Source organism: Rattus norvegicus, chromosome 17, assembly GCF_036323735.1.
Source record: "Rattus norvegicus strain BN/NHsdMcwi chromosome 17, GRCr8, whole genome shotgun sequence".
NCBI classification, from domain to species: Eukaryota; Metazoa; Chordata; class Mammalia; order Rodentia; family Muridae; genus Rattus; species Rattus norvegicus.
This window is the reverse complement of record NC_086035.1, coordinates 6362033-6384560: the sequence shown is the minus strand read 5'-3', so window position 1 is coordinate 6384560 and position 22528 is coordinate 6362033. Positions and strand designations below refer to the sequence as shown.

The following is a 22528-nucleotide window of genomic DNA, read 5'->3' as shown; positions in this document are numbered from 1 at the left end:
CCCATGCAAATAAGGGCACAAATCAAGAAACACAAAAACATGAGGGCTGGGTACATAGACGCTAAAGAGAAGGGAATTAATTCCCTTAGCCTGGGTAGAGGGGCCTCCAGGAAGACAACTGTGCCAGGACTAGAGACTGAGCGACTGGTCTGTCCTGATGCTGGCTGCTAGCATCTCCAGCATGTGCTCGCCGTGATAGGTTTGAGCCATGTGAATGAAACTTCCCAGCTCTGGAGGGACACACAGATGTCATGGTGAGAGGTATAGAGAAAACCAGGCAAACTAAGAAAGGGTTTGTGAACGCCGAGGAAAACATGTTTCTAGCAAATCACCTGTTGAGGAGTACCAGTTTCACGTTAGCCGGTGAAGCTGAGGCGGAAGGGATGGTGGAGTGCAGAGAGCAGAACTGTGACTGCCCCGCTGCAGAGAGAGGTATAGCTGAAGGAGCCCTTTACTGTGGAGAGCTAATCTATTACACGGTGGAGTTGGGGGTTCTGTGGTTGTCAGGGTGGTGCAGTTGACTTCCGATGTGTGAAGTGCTATGGGCAATGTTCATGTAGTCTTTTTTTTTTTTTTCTTTTTTTCGGAGCTGGGGATTGTACCCAGGGCCTTGCGCTTGTTAGGCAAGCGCTCTGCCGCTGAGCTAAATCCCCAACCCCTCATGTAGTCTTTCTATAATGGGAAAGACAGTCTCGTGAGGATATACACTACGTGTTACATGGTAATTTTGTGGCATTCTGGGGCAGGGAGATTGCTAACTACGGAAGCAGTGGTGAAACGTGACCGATGGGAGTTAGCACAGACTAAGGGCCGACTAGGCAGACCGCAGGATTTTTATTTAGGTAGTGAGACTGCTATCCACGACACCGTGCTTCACAGCCGTCTGGACCCTTACAGTGTGCAACACTGATAGTGAATCCTCACATAAACTATGAACACTGGGTAACAAAGAGCTCTCTGAGATGTGAGCATCTGGTTCACATCTGTAACAGCATTCAGGAGGCGGATGACTGCAAATTCAAGGCTAGCCTGGGCTACATAATCAGAGCTGAGCAGCCCGTAAGAGGAAGGCATCAGTTATGACAAATGCAGTACTCTATTTGACATTATTGAGACGGCCACGTGTGTGCAATTGGGTAGGTTTGTGAAACCTCTATTGTCTGCTCCATTTTGTGATAAACTGAATAGTTTTCTTAAAATATAATCCACTTAAAAGGAAAAGCAGAAATCTCAACAAAGACAGCTACCCCTCTTCCAGAAAACTCCACTGTGGGAGGTAGCAGTTTGATGAGCAGGAGAGTTAGGTGAGCTGCTGAGGTTGTCCCTTGACCTGAGTGGCAGGCATGTTCTGCATTCTGTGGCAGCTCGCCCAGTTGTCCACTTGGGTGTGTGTACTGGGGGAAGAGGCAATGGGTAACATGCCTAAGAGAGACTTAAAGTGAAACAAAAGGAACTTAAGCAGAGGGTGAGCATGCTGGCCCACCCAATCATTCCCAACACTCAGGAGGCAGAAGCAGGTCAAACTCTGGGAGTTCAAAGCCAGCCTGGTCTATGTACTAAGTTCCAGGACAGCAACACTGTGCCTTTCAAACAGTAACAACACCTCAAACTTAAGCAGGTCGCTGCCTCTGGGCCTGAGGAGTCCAGGTTTGGGATAACTTGGCCAACTAAAATCGGTCAGATCTTTTAATATCTAGCTTCCTTGCTCATGGAAGACAGTAAATTTTCTACTTTAAGCTCCTGGGAATTTATTTAGGCACTCACTCTGACACTGAGCTGTAGCCCCAGCCCTCACTCAGGAAGTCTTCCTCCTTCCTTATTGGTTCACAATCCCACAGAACTCTTCAGACCGTAGGTTCTACTAACCTCGGGTCACCTCCTGATGGTTTGCCTGTTGAGGCCATGGGTCCTCTGGTGTAGGAGTGGAGCATTAACATCACTACATACACACAAACTACTGGGAAGGAGCTCCCTCTGAAAACCCACAATGGACAGCTACCATGGTAACATCAAATTTGATCTGATTCCTTCTGTATCTGAGTGTAGATCAGCCTTTATGAAAGCTGTGTGCTGGCAGTCTGATTATCTATCTGTGAAATGAGCCACAAGTGAAGCCGGCCTCTTCAGCTTCAGGAGATGTCATCGTTCCAGTTATGGTTCAGTCATTCTGAAGTAGCCATTGCTAAAGGAGGAAGTAACAAGTGGCCAGCAAGATTGGTCCAAATCCCGGTAAAAATGTGGTTTTTCACTCATAAATCAAGGATAGTAACAAAGTATGACTTAGTCTGTTGAGGAGGACTTAGCACATTTTAGATACTTTGCTGACAGAAGTCGCATGAAAATGCAGAGACTGTGGTAGCCTCTGTTAAGATGTATGAACTGGAGGGCAATTCATCTAGAAAACACTTTATTACACATGTGCTGGAAGTTAGTCCACTTAAGTAGGCAACGTTGGGAACCCAAATCTTATCGTAAACACACATTGCACTACTTCTGAATGTGTGTGTTTCTCTAGGAAAGCAACAGACTGCCACATATAATCTAAAACGGCCATTTCCTTCTCGTTAAAGGGATTACAAACGTTGCATTTGAAATACTTCATTTTTTAAAAATCAAAAATGATAAATAGCTCTTTTAATTTTGAAAAAGGCTTACTGGTAGTTTGGAAAACACCACTGATACCTATATTAAGATTACAGCTGGGGTGGTTATAACTGCTGAACCCCAGACCTAGCTGAGAACGTGTCCAGTGAGGAGAAGTTCAGATGCTGCCAGTCTTGAGAGGATACGAACTCACCTCAGGACTGACCCTGGCTTCACAGTGCTCCATTTCCTATTCTTCTAACCAGAGACCAAGGTATGTTAAAAAGTAACAATTCTTCTAAGTCCTCAGCCAAGACAAGCTCTGCCTCTCAAGGCAGACAAATGACTACTGGTTTGTAATGAATGAATGAAGATCTCTCCACATGGATATTTTGACGAGGGGGAAATTAAGCAAACTAATTGAGATTATTCAGTTTAGTAGAGCTGAGTCATCAATTTGTCTTCAATCATTTGCTTTATCGACTCTCTGGTTCTTCACTGTAGGCTCACGTGAGTCTTAAACCCTCTTGACATTACTGTCTCTAGTGCTGTTGGCTTCCAGTTTCGCTCACTGCTGTCAGGGGGTTGGGGGGGCTTTTATAGAATCCTGAGTAAATGGTAACCACAGGAAAAGAAACAGTATAAACACTGGGCTGTGTTCATTTCTTTTTTCTTTTGTTCTTTTTCGAGACAGGGTTTCTCTGGTTGTCTTATAACTCGCTCTGTAGATCAGGCTGGCCCCAAATTCTGAGATCTGCTGGGATTAGAGGGCTGTGTATTTTCAGATGTCAAGCTCAGTGCTCACTCTGAGTCTTCTGTAGAGGAGGTTTCAATGGGTGTCTTCCACAAGAATCTAATGTAGGCTTGGAGATGCCTGGGTGTTGGTGTTACATTTCTGTCCTTATGTCAGAGAAATAAAATAAGTCCTCTCCAAATAAGTAAAAAAATATACTTTTTTATGAAATACTTCCAAGTAAACTTGTGTTATCCCTCCATTCCTGTCCCTCGTTCTCAGCTGTCACCTGGTCTCAGTGGAGAGTGAAGGGTAAAGCATCATGTGCTTCTAATTTGCTGCTGAGAATTGGGGACATAGGATCGGGTGATAATTCTTCTAAAACAATGTATTCCATGCTGTTTTGGAGAGTGCAGTGGTGACCACTGGTAATCCCATCACTCCAGAGGGCCTAGAGAGCAGACTCTCTAGGGAATAAGAGAACCTTGCTAGGAGGAGGGGAGGGGAGTGAGGAGAAGAGGAAAGGGGGAGGGGAGGGGAGAGGGAAGGGGAGGGGAGGAGAGAGGAGAGAAAGAGGGAGGAGAGTGGAGAGGAGAGGAAAGGGTGAGGGGAGTGCAGAGGAGAGAAGGAGAAAGGGAGAGGGGAGGGGAGAGGGAAGGGGGAGGGGAGGAGAGGGGAGGGAGAATGCACAGGCACTTGCAGGGCTGCAGGGGTGGCTCAGCTGTTACCAATGCTTGCGACTTTTTCAGGCAACCAAAGTTAGTTCCCAGCATCCTTACTGGGCAGCTTATACCTAAGCGTAGCTCCTTCTGGCCTCTTTGGGCACATGCATGTGTGTGTACTCCCTCTAATACACACATATAAATCTAACATGGAGGGGTAAAAGGACATGTTAGGCCAGTGCAGGGTGCGTGTGTAGCACACAAGGCCTGGGCTTCATCTCCAGCACTGGGAGAGATAGACAGCTTAAATCAAATCAAATGAACAATATTTACCTATCTGGATTTGAAAAAAATCATACTATGTTTTGTATATACTGTAGTAAGCTTGAAACTATAAAACCTGAGTACCTTTAATTTCCATTTGTTCTACTTTGATGACATTTTAAAAAGTTTTAAACATTTTACTTTTCTGAGTGGCTTTATTCCTTGAGCATAAAGGATCTTACACATTGGAATGAAGACGGTAAAATTGCTGTGTCTCTTAAAGCAGTGGAGCCATAATCCATTAGAGATTGGCCAGAGTTAGCCAGTGGAACGTAACACTTAAGTCTAACTTAGTATCTTTGGGTTCAGAGAACCCAAATAAAGGCAATTCCATGCCTAATGACTGTTAGGGCTATCTACCAGAGACTGCTCAGACATGGGTTTAAGCCAAGAGAAATCTTTATTAAGCTGGCCAGTGACTACACTGGTGTTTGGGATCTTAGTGCATGCCTGAGTCTTTCTCAGAGTGAGCTTTTGAACACAGAGACCATGTCCTAGGTTGATATACATCAGTCGACAAGAAAAGTTAGCCAGAAGCAGGACTACAGAAAGTAAAAACCCTGGAGTACATTTAGGGACCTTCCTAGAACTGTGGGCTTTGATGGCTTAGGCCTTCGGTTTGGTAGGGGTGCTGCCTACTTGCTGAGGTTTACCGCCCGAATGGTACTTCAGTCATGGTCTCAGTCGTGCTAAGGTCTCCGGACCCTGTTACATGGACCTTCCTATAAAAATATTTAAATATATTAAAATTATATATTTAAAATATAAAATATATTAAAATATAAAATATATAAAATGCCTGCCCTGGGCGGTTCTTTTAACCTTAATAAAATTGTCTGGAGCCAGGGTGGGGGCCGGGGCGGGGGTGGCAAATGAAAACTGGAAACACTTAAAACTGACACTGTAACACAGGGTTTCTGAGGTTCCTTTTTATAACTTCTCTTGTTCTGATTCCTCCCCTGCTGGGTTCAAATCAAAGGGATACCTTCACCATCAAACACCACTTCCAGTGTTTGGTGCCTGTGGGCAGCTCATCCTGAGACAGAAATGAGCAGTGGCCCTGTGCAGGTAAGGTGTGCATCTCTGTAGAGAACGTACAAACAGTCCCGTGAGAAAGTCAGTCGGTCAGCGGGTCAGTGTCGGTCGGTTGGTTGGTCAGCTGGGCGGCAGCAGCAGCAGTGATGCAGCTGTCAGGGTAGAGGTGCCCGTCGCCCTCCCTGGTAAACTTCCACCCACATCCTAGGCTCCGAGCAGAGCGCGTCAGTGAGCAGGAGACAGTTACTGTAGCAGGCCTCAGTTTCCCTCGAATGTGATATGTTTTGAAAATGTTATGAAAATTAAGACAGCCGACAGCTTGCTCCAGTTCTAAATGTAGAATACAGACAGTGGGTGTGAGTGGCCCTCCCCTGGGTGCTCAGGCTGTGACGTGACACTGTCTGTTATTTACATCTAGTGTGTGCGAGCCAGTGCGGGGCACAGGACTACCCTCACTAGTGATTTGACTCCATCACAGTCATGGGAGCACCTGTTGTTAAGTAAGTTTATTTAATAAGTTTATTGCTGTGGTTAAACGAGGCAGTAGTGAGCGCGGATGAGCCCAGGCCACGACACTCAGCATTAGTTTTGCTGGCTCTGCACTCTGAATTCATAAGGACAGGAAAGACTGAAGCACCTAAAACATGACATCAGAGGAGGAAATCAAACTGAAGTAGCATAAAGTGCAGGTGAGTGCAGCTCAGAGGCAGAGCATGTAGGAGCTAGGAGTATCCCCACAGCCCGGCCTGACCCCAGCACCAGGGGTCAGGGTGATAAGAGTTGCCATTACCCAGGGTTCCCAGGTAACACTCGAGAGTCAGGGAAGGAAAGAACAGTTTAAAGGGGCAGACCATTCTCCCTTCAAATACTCCGTTGCATGTGGAAAACATAATGAACAACAACAAACCCACTTTATGTAAGCCTTCCAGCGGTGGCACATGCCTTTAATCCCAGCACTTGGGAGGCAGAGGCAGAAGCAGAGGGGCAGAGGGGCAGAGGGGCAGAGGGGCAGAGGCAGAGGCAGAGGCAGAGGCAGAGGCGCAGAGGCAGAGGCAGAGGGGCAGGGGCAGGGGCAGGGGCAGGGGCAGGGGCAGGGGCAGGGGCAGGGGCAGGGGCAGGGGCAGGGGCAGGGGCAGGGGCAGAGGCAGAGGCAGAGGCAGAGGCAGAGGCAGAGGCAGAGGCAGAGGCAGAGGCAGAGGCAGAGGCAGAGGCAGAGGCAGAGGCAGAGGCAGAGGCAGGTGTCTAGTGAGTTTGAGGTCAGCCTGGTATACAGAGTAAGTTCCAGGACAGCCAAGGCTACACAGGGAAACCCTGTCTTGAAAACAGAAAAAACCAACTCATTTTATAGAGATAAAGCTAGGCTGGCAAGATGGCTCAGTGGGTCGAGTACTTGCTGCTTAAGTGTGAGGTTATAAGTTCAGACAGACCCTTGGCACCCACAAAAAAGCCAGGGGTGGTGGTGTTTGGCTATAACCCCAGCATGGGGTGGGGCCAAAGAGATGGGTGCATCTTGGGGGTCTTGCTAGCTGGCCAGCCTAGTCTAAACAGTGACGAGGTTCAGTGGTAAACCCTTTCTAAAACATTACCTTGGAAGTAGTAAAGGAAGGCACTTGGTTTCACTCTGACTCCCATAGGCACATGCATAATGAATATGCATGCACATAACAAATATGCATGACCAAACACATACATGCACATGCCAGCACCAGTCCACGGGAACACAAGTGACAAAGTCTAACTGTGCTTGCACTGGGGAGGAGGTACCTTGTATTTTGATTATAATCAGACCGACCTAACTAAAATGGTTTACATTAGATTACATTGCTTGGGATATTATATATCTTTGAATATGGGAATGAAATTTGTCAAAGCATATACAAGTTACAAATGAAATGTTTAATGCAAATGGAGAAAGCATGCCCTTGTTACTTGGCAGTCAGTTCACATTTGTATCATTGGATAAAATTGCTGTAGTTTTATGTAACTTGTATAACTTTGTTAGTGAAAAAAAGTTTTTATTCCCACAAATAAATGTTTTAATCTTTTGGGTAAGAAGGATCTAGTATCAAAACACATTCTTGTATAAGTTACTTATTAAGGCACAGCATGTTATTTAATCTTAAATTTATATTAGGACCATTATTAATAAGATGTTTATTAATACATAATAGTATTTTTTTAGACAGGGTCTCTATATATAGTCCTGGTTGTCCTAGAACTTGCTATATAGACCAAGAGAACAGAGCTCCACCTGCCTCTCCCTCCAGAGTTCTGTGATTAAAGGCAGGTGACGCCACACTCACTCAATACAGAACTGTTAGGTTTTGTTGAAGGCACTGGCATTTTGCCATGATACACACACCTTGATATGTATATGGGCATACATGTATAGACATAGGCACACTTTACACAATGGATTCAGTGAGGAAGTTGGTACTGAGAGAATTCAGTGGGAGCAGAGCAAGCCTCTGTGTGGGTTTTGCCACCGGCTTGGGATAGTCTAGGGCCCAGCTTTGCTGTACATGGAAAAGGTGGGAAAGAAACAAAGCAACACCTTGTGGCATTATGATGAGATGTTGTCTGTAATAGACAAATATTGTAGGAAAGAACTAATTGCTCATTTAATTGAACCAGAAAACCATAAAGAGAAATTTTAGCAAGAGTTCATTGTACATTTTTACACCCCAATGCCCCTGAGCCAGCAAGGCTGGAAATGTGTGTGTGTGTGTGTGTGTGTGTGTGTGTGTATGTATATATGTGTGTATATATTTGTATATACATGTGTGTATGTATGTGTGTATATGTATATGTGTATATGTGTGTGTATATGCATATGTTTATGTGTGTGTGTGTGTGTGTGTGTGTGTGTGTGTTACCAGACCACAGGGTACTCACACACTCTACATGGTCATACCACTCACACAGCTTTCTTCCTTGGAACGATGAATGACTTGGGTTACTCTGTGGTCAGTTTCCCTGTCCAGGAAGCTGCAGACATTTCTCTCAATTCTGGCATTGTCTGAGAGGTGATGTAGAATGCATAGGGCAGGATAAAGGTGAAAATTTGCATTCTATAAAAATAACTATAAAAACGAAAGATACCATGTTAGAGTTAACACTGGCACGCTAAGTTCTAACAACAGCCCACAGGCTTAACTCTGGCAAACATTTTCATTAGCTAGGTAATTCTGGCACAGTTGGGGATTATCTGGAGCTTAAAAATAGCATCACACTTGCATTTTAACGTTCAAGTACTATGAGCTATAATGTACTGCTACAATGTCTTTATATTATAAAATAATACACAGCAAAAGGGGATTTATTCCTAATTCTGTTCTTTGAATGTACATAGAGTAAAGTAACTGTCGGGAAAGGAGCTTACACTCACACACACTTAGAGCACACGTGGTTCAGACTCACACACACTTAGAGCACACGTGGCTCAGACTCACACACACTTAGAGCACACGTGGCTCAGACTCACACACACTTAGAGCACACGTGGCTCAGACTCACACACACTTAGAGCACACGTGGTTCAGACTCACACACACTTAGAGCACACGTGGCTCAGACTCACACACACTTAGAGCACACGTGGTTCAGACTCACACACACTTAGAGCACACGTGGTTCAGACTCACACACACTTAGAGCACACGTGGCTCAGACTCACACACACTTAGAGCACACGTGGTTCAGACTCACACACACTTAGAGCACACGTGGCTCAGACTCACACACACTTAGAGCACACGTGGTTCAGACTCACACACACTTAGAGCACACGTGGCTCAGACTCACACACACTTAGAGCACACGTGGCTCAGACTCACACACACTTAGAGCACACGTGGTTCAGACTCACACACACTTAGAGCACACGTGGCTCAGACTCACACACACTTAGAGCACACGTGGTTCAGACTCACACACACTTAGAGCACACGTGGTTCAGACTCACACACACTTAGAGCACACGTGGTTCAGTATGCCAAGTGCTCAAAAACTAACAAAGCCCCAAATGCACCGCAGTACACAGGAGTGGTGTCAACCCCCTCTCCTGCGTCCTAGGAAAGGGCTGGCTACCCTGAGCTTTCATTCTGTAAGTCAGAAAATGGATCTTTGCACGTAGTTACTGACCTAAGAGTTTTATTGTTCACAGCCTGTGCCTTGACATCGCTAGCTTTCCTCCGGTTCTTCGAGGGAGTCAGCGGTCACTGATCGGACCCCAGCTCCAAGACTGGACCGCCGTAATGTCAGCTCCAGTGCAGAAATCTGCCGCAGTTCTCTGCGGCACACTTTGACAGGCTTGACCCCCTGAAGTTGTGCTATACTCCTCACAGGCTGAAGCTGGGGTGGGGGTGGACTCTGAGATTGTGTGAAGGCATGGGCCTCTGTTTTATCGGCACTGCTCTGCAGTTGGCCACTGGAGGGTGCTAACGAGCCGCAGACTGGAAGTGAGTCTGGGCCGTCTTCCAGGATCTGCTGGGTCAGCGGTGGGGTTTTTAGGCTGCTTGAAGAATTGTCTACTTCTTTTTCTCTTCCATTCAATTTTGTATTTTCAGTTCTAGATGCCCATTTTAGTTCTTCAGAAAGCACAGCGGCCTCTTCTGGATTCAGAACTCCATCTCCAGCATCATGATCTAAAGAGAACGCAACACAAAACAAAACAAGCAAACACCATCTTCTGAAAAACAGGTATTTTTGCCAAAGCATTGAACAAACTACATCATTGTCACTAAAGCCCTGGTACGTGCAAACTCTTGCTTCATGATTTCCTCAGACAGACAGATGTGTGACTCAGAGGCAGACTTGAGTCGCTTAGCTTACAATGTGAATATCAGATTTTTTTTTTAACCCATTAAAGTTGAAGATTCATCTAGTAATTTTGGTGCTCTCTATAAACCTATGAGCACTTCGCGTGCCTCTGAAATCTTTTTAAAGAAATAATCATTACTTTGTAGGTTTAATGTAATTTTACTTTATGTACATGGGTGTTTGCCTGCATGCATGTCTGTGTACCTAATGTATGATGCCTGGAAAGTAAACGTGTTATATCCTTTGGGAGTAGAGTTACAAATGACTGTGAGCTGCCAAGAGGGCCTGGGAACCAAACCTCAGTTCCCTGAAAGAGTGGTCACTGCTTTTACCTGCTAAGCCACCTCTCTAGCCTGAACAATTGTTTTACATCAATCTCCTACATTTATGTATGGGTATCATGTGTGAGCAATGTCTGAGGGGGCAAGGAGAGGGTGTCAGAGTCCCTACAGCTAGACTTACAGGCAGTTATGAAGCATCTGACATGGGTCTGAACTTGGGTTCTCTGCAAGGGCAGTGTGAGCTCTTAAGCAGTAAGCTGCCTCTGCAGCCCTCTGACTTGGACATCTCTCTTCTGTTTGTCCTCTGCTTGGCTGGGTACTGCTTAAGTCCAAGTCCTGGCCAAGTAAAGGCAGGCCTGGGCCTCAGGAGCCCTGTCCTCCCTCCAGGAGATATCACCACATGAACACATGCACGCACACTCACACACACACACTCACACACACACTCACACACACACACTCACACACACGCTCACCCACAAGCACACACACTCACACACACACTCACACACACACTCACACACACACTCACACACACACTCACCCACAAGCACACACACTCACACACACACACTCACACACACACTCACACACACGCTCACCCACAAGCACACACACTCACACACACACTCACACACACACTCACACACACACTCACACACACACTCACACACACTCACACACACACTCACACACACTCACACACACGCTCACCCACAAGCACGCACACTCACACACACTCACACACACACTCACACACACACTCACACACACACTCACACACACGCTCACCCACAAGCACACACACTCACACACACACTCACACACACACTCACACACACACTCACACACACTCACACACACACTCACATATACACACTCACACACACACTCACACACACACGCTCACCCACAAGCACACACACTCACAAATACACTCACACACACGCTCACCCACAAGCACACACACTCACACACACGTATGAACTCTGGTCTTGGCTTCCACCTAGTGAGACAGCAATCTTCTGGTACCCACAGTATTCTGTGACACAACTCCACCCACCTTCAGTGAGTACAGCCCCTGCAGTGAATGATGGAGTGAATGAAGTTAAAACCTCGAGGTCTTCAACTTGCTTAAGTTTGTGATAGCTGCTAAGTTAGGGTGATAAAGTATTGCCAATTAGCATGAGCCCTCAGGTACTCAGCGCCCTTTTGGCCCTGTGGAGACAGGACCTAAGCGGGCTGATCAGTGGCAGCACTGAAGCCTGTACAAAGCTGGAGCTTGGCTTTAAAGTGACCTACACAATTGAAGGACAGAGCTGACTGCTGCACTGTGTCCTCTCACCCCACCCCCATGTAAATGCACACAGTAAGTAACAATGGAAAGATCTAAGTGGGCTTATCCAAGCCTTGGCGGAGAGTCCGTCTCTGTTTGCTATACAGCTGCTGAGAGGAGAGGCCTAGCTGCCTTCACCAGGCACCAAGGACAGTGCAGAGGCCAGGCTTCCCAGGGACTAGGATGCGGGCAGCTTTGGATCTGCTCTAATTCCAGGTGAAGATCTGTATCTTGGCTAGTTCAGGTTTTCTGGTTTGGAGAGACTTCAGTAAGTTCACCTTTGTTTTCCCAGTCCTAGGGTTTAAACTCATTGCTTTAAACCCTGGATTATAAACTAGAGTATGCTCGACTCTGTTAATTTTCTCTAGTTATACAACATTTGTAAAGATTTATTTATGTATTATGTATACAGAATTCTGCCTGCGTGTATGCCTGCAGGCCAGAAGAGGGCATCGGATCCCATTACAGATGGTTGTGAGCCACCATGTGGTTGCTGGGAATTGAACTCAGGACCTCTGGAAGAGCAGTCAGTGCTCTTAACCGCTGAGCCATCTCTCCAGCCCAGCCCCTTAAAACTGGTTTTGTTTTTATACTTGTATTTTGTGTCCGGGTGATTTTGCTTGCATGTCTGTCTGTGCAACACATGCTCACTTGATGCTGGTGGAAGCCAGAGGCATCTGTCCCTGGAGCTAGAGTCACAGACAGTTGTTCGCCACCACATGCGTGCTGGAACTCCAACTTCTGCCCTCTGGAAGAACAGCCAGTGCTCTGAACTACTGAGCCACCTCTCCAGCCCCAGAAATTATTTTTAAAAACAGTTAGAAATAAGTATTTTTTAAATATAACTTTCTAACTTTCAAATATTGGGTCAAGTTATTCTAGAAATATTGATTGTTGCCCTATTTTGAGGTCTTATAAAATATAACAATATATTCCCTTTCAGAAACTTTTGTTTTTTGCAGAGTTCTTTGTCATTCTACTTATTAAGGGGCTAATTTTACATATGCCATTTAATTATTATTGAATTTGATCAATTCTGGAGGTCATGCCTTAGCACTGATTTTAAATATTTATTTATTTATTTTATGTATAAGTACACTGTAGCTGTCTTCAGACACACCAGAAGAAGGTATCAGAGCTCATTACAGATGGTTGTAAGCCACCATGTGGTTGCTGGGATTTGAACTCAGGACCTCTGGAAGAGCAGCCAGTGCTCTTAACCGCTGAGCCATCTCTCCAGCCCCCAGCACTGATTTTAAAATACACACTTTTACTTCTGTTGTGTTACTTTCCTTTGTACAGTCTTTTAAATAACTTGTTGAATAAAGATTTATTTACGTATGATGTGTATATATGTGTGTCTATGTGAGGCCATAGTGTGTCACCCTCTGGAGTGAGTTACCGGGGACTATGAGCACCATGTGGGTCCCAGTGCTCCTAACCACCAAGGCATCTCCTGCTGCATAATTGCTTTTGGTAACCAGAAAGCTTAATTCCTATAATAGAGAAAAGTAATAGACAGGGCCTTCAAGGTTAAGGGTCAAAGACAGCAACAGCCAATGGCGCATAGCAGACATTAAGGCAGTCGTCTCTCTAGAGCTTCATGTATTACCTCAGTGCAGCTCTGTGTCTAATTTACATATTCTACTGTGGGACAGTCAAGTGTGCTCCTCAGCTCTTAGTCAGAGAAGGCAAACGGGTCTGTAGCTGAGCCGTGGCCAGCACCTGAAGTGTCCTGAGCAGTCCACAGTTGCAGTGGACATTGATAAACTCAGGGCAGACTCACACGTCTGAGCTGAGGAGACCTGGCAGACAGAGGTGCCAGTGTGTGTGCGATGCAGGGCTCAACTTCTAGGAAGGGGAAGAGGCTCCGTTTTCTAATTCACTGCACAAGAATTAAGCCTGGCATTTATACTATCCCAAGATGTTATTTGAAACAACCTTTATTTGGTTTCAATATATTCTTTTGAAACAATACTTTACCTATATTGTACTTTCATTTTCAAACTTGATCTGATTATTTTTCATAATAAGTAAGCTATGCCCATGAGAAACCAAAATGATCACGCAGGTACGTGACCAGGGCACGTCTGAGCGCAGTGCATGTGGGACCAGGTAGTCCTCCGTTACCATATTAAGTTTGTGTTAGGACTGTGGATATATGGAAAGTCTATGTCTGTCTCAGCACTCAGGAGACAGAGGCAGGCTCTGGGTTCGAGGCTACAGAGCAGGTTCTAGGACAGCCAGAGCGCACAGAGGAAACCCTGCCTCAGACAGCGAAAAATAGAAAAAAACAAAACAAAACAAAACAAAACAAACCATGAAGATTCTGCCCCCTACACCCCCATGTTCATTTCCCCAGCACTTATATAAAACTGTCTGTCCACCTCCCCCACACAACCTCGTCACTGGGGAGTACGACCAGGGAGGGTCTCAGCAAGCGTCAGGGACACTGGAGGCCTTACGCTCCGTCAGTGTACGCTGCCACTGCACTGCTCCCTGCACGGGGTCCTTCAGTCTCTTCTTGAGGTCTCTGCTGGTTTTCTTGTAGAAGTAAAGGTCCTTTTCCAGCTGCTGGATCTTGTCTTCGTATTTGTTTAAGGTTTCTATAATGCCTTCTCCATCTTGGTCTGCAAGCAAACATTCACATTGACCTTGGACTTTAGCATAGCTCCTGGCTCACCTGAGGAATCACCTCAGGGCATCTTTCAGGCACAGCTCGGATTCTGTGCCTATGAACTTTTTCATGATTGCACCCTCACTTCCTTCTCTACCCACGATCTGACAGAGGGTAGAAAAGGGGGTTTGCCGTTGCTGCTGATGAGGCTTGTTTACCAAAGACAGCAGAAACGGGAATTTCCTCTTTTTTTTTTTTTTTTCCGGAGCTGGGGACCAAACCCAGGGCCTTGTGCTTGCTAGGCAAGTGCTCTACCACTGAGCTAAGTCCCCAACCCCCGGGCATTTCCTCTTAAATAACAACTCACCTGTGTAGCGCGCTCTAGTCATGCTACCATATTACGTTGTTAAGTTTGTGTTAGGACTGTGGATCTATGGAAAGTCCTAAGTCTGAACTTAGAGACCCCAGAAATATACAGTCAAACGTCCCACTGTTAATAATGAGTCTAGAAAGATTAAATTACAAGGAAAAAACACTACAGGATGGGTGTTGGGGAGCTCTGATTGTTGCCCCAGGTAATGTAAGACTTGTAGGTGATATTTATGAATGAGTGCCTCTGTTCTGTAATGACCTGCTGTCAGGTACCTTTAGACCTTCCTATGACCACATCCATCGTTTTCACTCTTTTGCTATTCTTACATCTTATTTAAAAGTTACTTAGACCCATAGCATTTCAATGGTGGAGTGCATGACTCTTGTCTGCAAGGTTTGATTTTCAGCACCCAAACCGAAAAGGCTAACCAACCAAAGCACAGAGCTTTGGTTTCCATACCAATGCACTTGAAATTAGGAAGCCCACAAATTGCTAATGTTTAACTAGCACGTGTAATATATGTAGCTATAGAAACCATTTAACTTTTATTAACGTCTTTTGAGACACGGTGTCACGGGTGTAGGAGTGTCAGAACAGACCTGAGGCTCACACATGCTCTGTGGGCGCTGTGCTAGCTGAGAACTCTTGTGTGCTCTGGCCACCTCCAAAGCTCACAACAGCTGTGTGCGGTCATCACGCTCACAGAGCCTTCAAGCACAGTTACAGAAAGAACAGGGTACGTCTGCGTGCAGCGGCGTGTGGGACCTGGCACCGGAAATTCTGTTCATGAGGCAAAGCAGTTGCTGCTTAGCTTTGTAAGATTAACTTTGTCGTTTCCTCCACACCCAAGTCACATTTTCCAAGTTCTGTTCTTCAGGTTGTTTCTTTTAAATCCCTTTAGGTCACATCAGTTGTGTTCCTGAGCACCGAGGCCAAGCGGCTCCACTGAAGCTGGAGCAGACTCAGCCCTCGGTGACTGAGCTGCCTGTGTGGGGACCAGCCATGTTCTCAGGTAATGTGAGGAGACCATGACAGCAGCGCTTTCTACACCAGAATCTGTTGTTGGGCTTCTTTTAACCCATAATGTATAAAACTTTATAATCAACTAAAACATTACAATAGACCCTCTCACTTCATCTGTCCAATGCCAGAAGTTGTCTTACATTTCCACATAAAAGCCAGACCAACAGCAAACCACAGGATTTCAGGATTTCTTGGGTGTCTTCGAGCAGGCACCTTCACACACGAGTCATCTTATATCAAAATGATAGGAAATGTGGTAGCCATGCAAGTAAAGGTCAAGGGCATCTGTAAGTAGTGACCGTGCACACACAGCGGGGCAGTGACCGTGCACACACAGTGGGGCAGTGACACAGCTAAGCATACTGTGGCAGGCTCCTAGCTCCCTTCCTTAGCACTTCCCTTGCCCCACCCCCTTAAGTGACTGACAGCAGGGGAGGGGCTACCTTTGAAATGATGTAACAACAACTGCATCTTCTGTTCATGTTCCTTTTGCTGGAGGGTCAGTCTTCGGTCACACTGCAGTCTCAGATACTCCAATGCAGATTCTAACTCGTGGACCATATTATCCCGTTCCAGAACCTTCATTTTCATCTCTTTATTCTGCAACTGTTGTTTACGTTCAGCTTCTCGCAAATTTATCACCTATCAAAGACAAGCTTTTGATCTTTTAAGTGCATTTGACCTACCTAACACAATAGATTACCTGGTTTTCTTAGGACACTTAAAGGTGAGGCTACTTAGCCTCAATAATACCTTAAGGTCCTAAAGGAACCGGACAGACGCCGTGCAAGCTTTAGCTATAACTATCGAGTAGCACTGAGTCGTTCCACTCCCATTTTCAATACAGTGTTGAGCAATGATCACCCTTCCAAAGATTCCTAGATACCATCTCTGCTGCCCAGATTATAGGATTCTCTTTCTTGGTTCCTTTTCTTCTGAAGACATGGTTTTACTATACATCCCTGCTGGCCTTGAACTGGCCTCCTAAGTGCTTGGAATCTGGAGACACGTGCCACTGTAGCCGGCTACAATTCTGTAATTGTTTGTCTAGTCCACACTGCTAGAGAGGAATGTCTATATTCTTGCAACATCTACCTATTACTCTGTCTTATGCAAGGAATATTTTAACCTTAAATGCCAAAGTTCCGTTTCAGGCCATTGCATTTTGTGTGTTGAGGTGTGCTGTGTTGGCAGGAAGGCAGAGTGCTGTAGACAGAGAGACCTGACAGGACTCTCAATGACTCCCATTAAAATAATACTCATGTGGCCTTGGCTAAGAACCCCAGGATGCCATCACAGACTCTTGTCTCCAAGCCTAGGGCGCATGCCCACTACATAGAGTCTATTAGTAATGGCTGCTGACCACTGACCACTCAGGCTTGGGAGACCGCTTACTATTTTCATTCCCTTTTTTTTTTTTTTGAGACAGGTCTCCCTGTGTTGCTCTGGCTGTCCTGCAACTCACTCTGTAGACCACATTGGCCTCGGACTCACAGAGATCCAACTCTGTCCCTGGTGTTGGGATTAAAGGTGTGTGCCACTGTGCTGAGCTTAGTATTTCACACAATTACACTGGAAAGTCTTTGTTTTAGTTTGCATCAGATACTCTTATTAATTCAATATATTTTTAGGGAAAAGCTATTCTTCATAATATATATTTCAAGTGGAAAAATATTAGAGAAAACATTAACATAGTTCTCAATGTTAAAAACCATCTCTAAGAGTAAATTGCCATACTATCGATGGCACCAGTGGGCCACGCTGTCTCCACTCAGCTCACACAGCGTGGTGAGAGAGGACGGGGAATGCACACATTCACCCTATTCACAGCCACGGAGGAAAGAAACCCAAAGTTAGAGGACCCTAGACTTCTCATAAATAGTATTTACATGTGGAATCAAGAAACAACAGGGGAGGCTGTCAGTTAAACTGTCTAGACCTCCTATTAGGGGACCTTCGCCTTTAACCACCTCAGAGTTAAGGCTTACTTAGGTAATTCACAAACCTCCTGGGAACACTCAGGTCTATAAAGGAAAGCTGTGCTCACACTAAGTTGACCACCAAGTCTTTGAGAATTTTACTTTCTTTCAAAGCTCAATATAAATAAGGCACTGTGACCTTTTATGACGAAAGTGGTGTTCTTTAGAAACATACCTTGTTGAAATATTTGAAAAGAATAGCTCTAATCTCAGCAATATTCAGGCAAACTAGTTTCTCCAGAACATTCGATTCACTTTGAGAGAGGTTCTGGAATGATGATTTGAGGGAGCTCTGGCGATTCTGGATGCTTTCGTTCTTGAATTCAATCGCAGCTTCCAGAGCCTCTATTCCTTCTTCAAGTTGGAAAAGGAGATGTTCCTCCTAGAGATATAGAAAGAATTCATTTAAGGAAGAGGTCTGACCTGCACACTCTGTCATTCACTTAGACCAGCTCTCACCATGTGACTGAGTTTAAGGGATGACACCCTAAGCTCTCACTAGATGTTAAGGACACAGCGTTTGAGATCTGGCTAAGCTACATGAGGTAGTGTGTGCTAGTGTACGTATGACACACGGTCAGCCAGCCTTCACAGTAACATTACATATCAGAAGAGGCAAAGGTTAGGTGAGTTCCATGGTGTCCCAAGGCTCTGCATCGAGCCCTGATTACCTGATCTCAGGGAGATGCCTGAGCGTAGCCTCAGCTCATAGAATCTGCAATACTGTGGTCTCCCTCAATATTCCTACAGTGCATGTACAATGAACAGTCTGTCCTGATGAGGCCTGACCTAGCAAAATACCACAGGGCTGGGACAGGAGGAGGAGACGCTTGGAGCTGACTAAGAACTACTGACGAGGACAGTGTGGACAATGCAGCAGAAGGGACAGAAGCAGCCAGGGCTCAGAAATGTTTCTTAAGAGTTCTGTGAAATGAGTCAGACATAGAGGTGTGTGCCCAACGTTCCAGGATTTGGAAGGCTAAGGCAGGAGAATCATGAGTTCAAGGGTTCCATAATGAAACCCTGTTTTAACCCCCTTCAGAAAAGAACAGTTCATATGGTAGCAGTCTAACACCAGCTAATATGCTGTTTGTGTCAGAAAACCTAATAGTTCTTTGAGCTGTCCGAGGTTATTCTATCTGAAGACAAGAGGTGTATGTCTATTCCTATGTCTGTGTAGAGCAAGCTTCTGCAGGAAGACGGCCTTGCCCATCCTCAGCCCTCTGCTACACACTGATGCTAAACGTCCTCACTGAGAAACTCCTCAGGATGTTTACTGTATGACTTAAGCCTAGTACTTATTGGACGACTTAATGAACATTCAAAACCACTTCCATTTGCCTGTTGTGTTCCCGCACTTCTAAAGCTCTCAGGACTTCCAGACCTCCTGGTCCCTGGCTCAGGAGGCAGGTCACAGCTTCATCTATCAGGAAGTCACAGATTCACTTAAAAAAGCTGTCTTATCAAATCTTCTGGAAGAACAGCGTGGGGGAAAAGTTCAGTAGTCATTTCTCTGTGCAGTAACTAACCATCCTTGGATTGTAGGGGAACTATCCCAAGAAAAACACAACAATCATATTTTGAAACATTAGGTTTTAAATCTAAAATTATTGTGTGTTGTTCACGCCTGTGAGTACAGGCCCTCCCTGCGGAACCCAGAAGAGGACATTAGCTGCTGTGCAGCTGGAGTGCAGGGGCTGTGAGGACGAACGTGAAACTGAGTGCAGGCCCCGGCCACAAACGCCAGGCCCCAGCCACAGACACCAGGCCCCAGCCACAAACACCAGGCCCCAACCACAGACGCCAGGCCCCGGCCACAGACGCCAGGCCCCGGCCACAGACGCCAGGCCCCGGCCACAGACGCCATCTTTCTGGCCCCACTGGTCACATTTTTAAGAGGAGGAGAAAAAAGTCACTTCAAATACTTTTGAAAGGTACTTTACATGGATGACTAAAAGGAACCAAGAAACAGAAGTGAGTTATCTAAAAACAGACTACATATGACTTTCCAATGCATACTCTTATTATAGTTTATCAAACATAAATACCGAAGGTTGGCTGAGGATAGTTTAGAACACAGCTGGGAGTAATGCAAGCTTAAGTTTAGTGTCTGCAGTTTTGAACGTGAGTTCAGAAAGGGCTGAAAAAAACAGAAAGCTACTACTGTGGAACCCTGAGGACTCCCCACCTCAGTGAGACAGCTCCGGAGGGGAAGTCTTTTCCTGTGAGGCCTAACTACCTAAGTTTGTTCCCTGGAATCCACGAGGCAGGGAGGAGTGAATAACTGACTCCCTGAAGTAGTTTGAATTAAATGGCTGCCACGGGCCCAGAGGGAGTGTCAGTATTAGGGGGTGTAACCTTGTTGGAGTGGGTGTGGCCCTGTTGGAGGAAGTGTGTCACTGGGGGTGGGCTTTGAGATCTCAGATGCTCAAGCCAGACCCAGTGTCACTCTCTCTCCCTGCTGCCTGCCTATGCAGATGTAGAACTCTCAGCTCCACTCCAGCTCCATGACGACAAGGGACTGACCCTCTGAACTGTAAGCCAGCCCTGATTAAATGCTTTCCTTTATAGAAGGTGCTATGGTCATAGTGTTTCTTTACAGCACTAGAAACCCTAACTAAGACAGAAGTTGATACCTGGACTGGAGCACTGTTGTAATTGGCCTGACCATGCTTCTGTTTGGGTGAATGTGGACTTTGGACTAGAAAAGCAGTCGAGTGCTTTAAGTGGGCCTTGATGGGCTATTCTAGTAGGAGCACGGAAGAGTGGTGCTGAGGGTGACTGGAACTACCGGGCCTGGCGCAAGAGGTTTCAGAGGAGAAGAATATTAATATATGACCTAAAAAATTATTCTTTGATATTTTACCCATTGACTGCTTTCTGCATTTGTCCAAAAAACCTTTGCCTGTGTTGTGTGGCTACTAGTGGCCCATCTTCTGTAGATCTGTAATGAACAGGAGCGAGCTGAGCAAGGAAGATACAAAATGTCCACTTTGAGGAGAAAAGGGGCACCAGGAAGTGTAAACAGACTGAAGAGGAGTCTGATGCTGGGTGGGATAAAGGGAGCGGTGGCCTCAGGGCAGGACCCACCCAGCTAAGATGCGACTTGTGGAAAGGAATTAAAAAGCTTAGGGCCAGGCATGGTGGTGCACACCTTTAATCCCAGCACTCTCAAGGCAGAGGTGGCAATGCTCTGAGTTTGAGGCCAGCCTGGTCTACAGATAGAGTTCCAGGGCAGCCAAGCTTAGACGGTGAAGGAGGCCATCACGAACAGAAAGCTGGTGATGTACTTGAACGAGGGGCCATGGTTCAGCCCCAGCAGCAGTAGAACTTGGCAGCTTTGGCCACATGGCTCTGTCTTTAGCCAAGGACACAGGAAAGGGGCTGTGGGATCTCCCTCCAGGGCTAAGCAAAGTCGCTCAGGCCAGGCGTGGGGCGGGGGTGTCCCTGCATGGAGGCCTAGAGAGGCCATTGTGAGGCTGGAGCCTGGGTTGCCTTGGAGACCCTAAGATGTTGGAGATGCCAGAGCCATGGGATTCCTGCTGAGGAGAGCTGCTAACAGGGAGTGGAACCAGCCCAGGAGAGAGAAGTGTGTTGCAGTCAGCAAAGGAGAGAGGAGTTAGATATGTGAAGAGCCCTTCGACATCAGACATGGAGACGCTGAGTGTGGAGTCTGTTCTGCTGGTTTCCGTCTCGCTTTGGCACAGTGCTTCCTCACCCTGCTCCCTCCCCTTTCCTTGGCATGGCAGTTAGATCCTATCCCGTGTCACTGTGTGGTATATGCACGTCACCTGTCCCATTTTCGTGATTGTGCAGGGGCTACAGTTAAGAGACTGCCATGAGTCTCAGAAGAGAGTTTGAGCTTGGCCTGTACATCGTGTTGAATCTGATGGACTGTGGGGACTGTTGCAGTTGGACTGAGTGCTTTCTGCATTAGGATCCTGCTACAAGCCAGGGAGTAGACTGTGGTGATTTGAATGAAAATGGCTCCCATAGGGCCATAGGGACTGGCACTGTTAGGCGGTGTGGCCCTGTTGGAGGAAGTGTGTCACTGCAGGACGGGTTTGAGGTCTCAGATGCTCAAGCCAGGCCCAGTGTCACTCTCTCTCCCTGCCGCCTGCCTATGCAGATGTAGAATCAGCTCCTCTCCAGCTCCATGTCTGCCTGTGTGCCGCATGCTTGCTGCCATGACGACAATGAACTGACCCTCTGAACTGTAAGCCAGCCCTGATTAAATGTTCTCCTTTATAAGAGTTGCCTTGGTCGTGGTGTCTCTTCATAGCAGTAGAAACTCTAGCTAAGACGACACGCCCCAGATTCTCCACTGATCTCCATACATGTGCTGTGGCGCATGTGCACACATACATGTGCAAATGTACAAGGGCACACACACCCTCCACACAATGACATCCTAAGGTGAAAATTCACAATAAAAGGAAGCAGTGCACGCGGTTGTGGGTCCCTCTTATTCAAGGTCGGGGCTGTGGCAAAGCACCCAGCACATCACCATTACACCCTGACAGCGGGTCTGGGTGGGTCCTGCGCATTGACAGAAACAGGGCCTAGAGCAGTAGTCTGTGGTGTTTTAGACCACATGTCCCTTCAATAGAGAAGTGAGACAAAGACTACAGCTTTCAAGCAAGTACTCCGTCACGTGCATCAGGGCTGAGTGAATGTTAAATAATGTTAAAGATGGGAGCAGAAGGGAAAGACAGACAGACGCTCTTACATGTTCTCCTGTACACCACTTACTATAAACAA

General features: G+C 46.3%; 1 protein-coding gene across 8 annotated transcripts in view; it reads right to left on the bottom strand.

The window, feature by feature from the left end:
• Positions 1-815: 815 nt before the first annotated feature.
• Kif27 (kinesin family member 27) overlaps positions 816-22528 on the bottom strand; it is a 78786-nt gene continuing 57073 nt past the window's right edge. For 3 of the 8 annotated variants that reach the window (XM_006253556.5, XM_006253557.5, XM_063276057.1), the window contains 5 exons: positions 17943-18149; positions 16232-16430; positions 14241-14405; positions 9481-9983; positions 5829-8420 (listed from right to left, as the gene is read on the bottom strand). In XM_006253556.5, coding sequence (XP_006253618.1) covers positions 9520-9983; positions 14241-14405; positions 16232-16430; positions 17943-18149 — 1035 coding nt within the window. In that variant the 3' untranslated portion in view covers positions 5829-8420; positions 9481-9519. Of the gene's footprint in view, positions 5025-5828; positions 8421-9378; positions 9984-14240; positions 14406-16231; positions 16431-17942; positions 18150-22528 lie in introns of those variants that run through there. The other 5 variants (XR_360721.5, XR_010058809.1, XR_360722.5 and 2 more) reach the window with 4 other exon arrangements.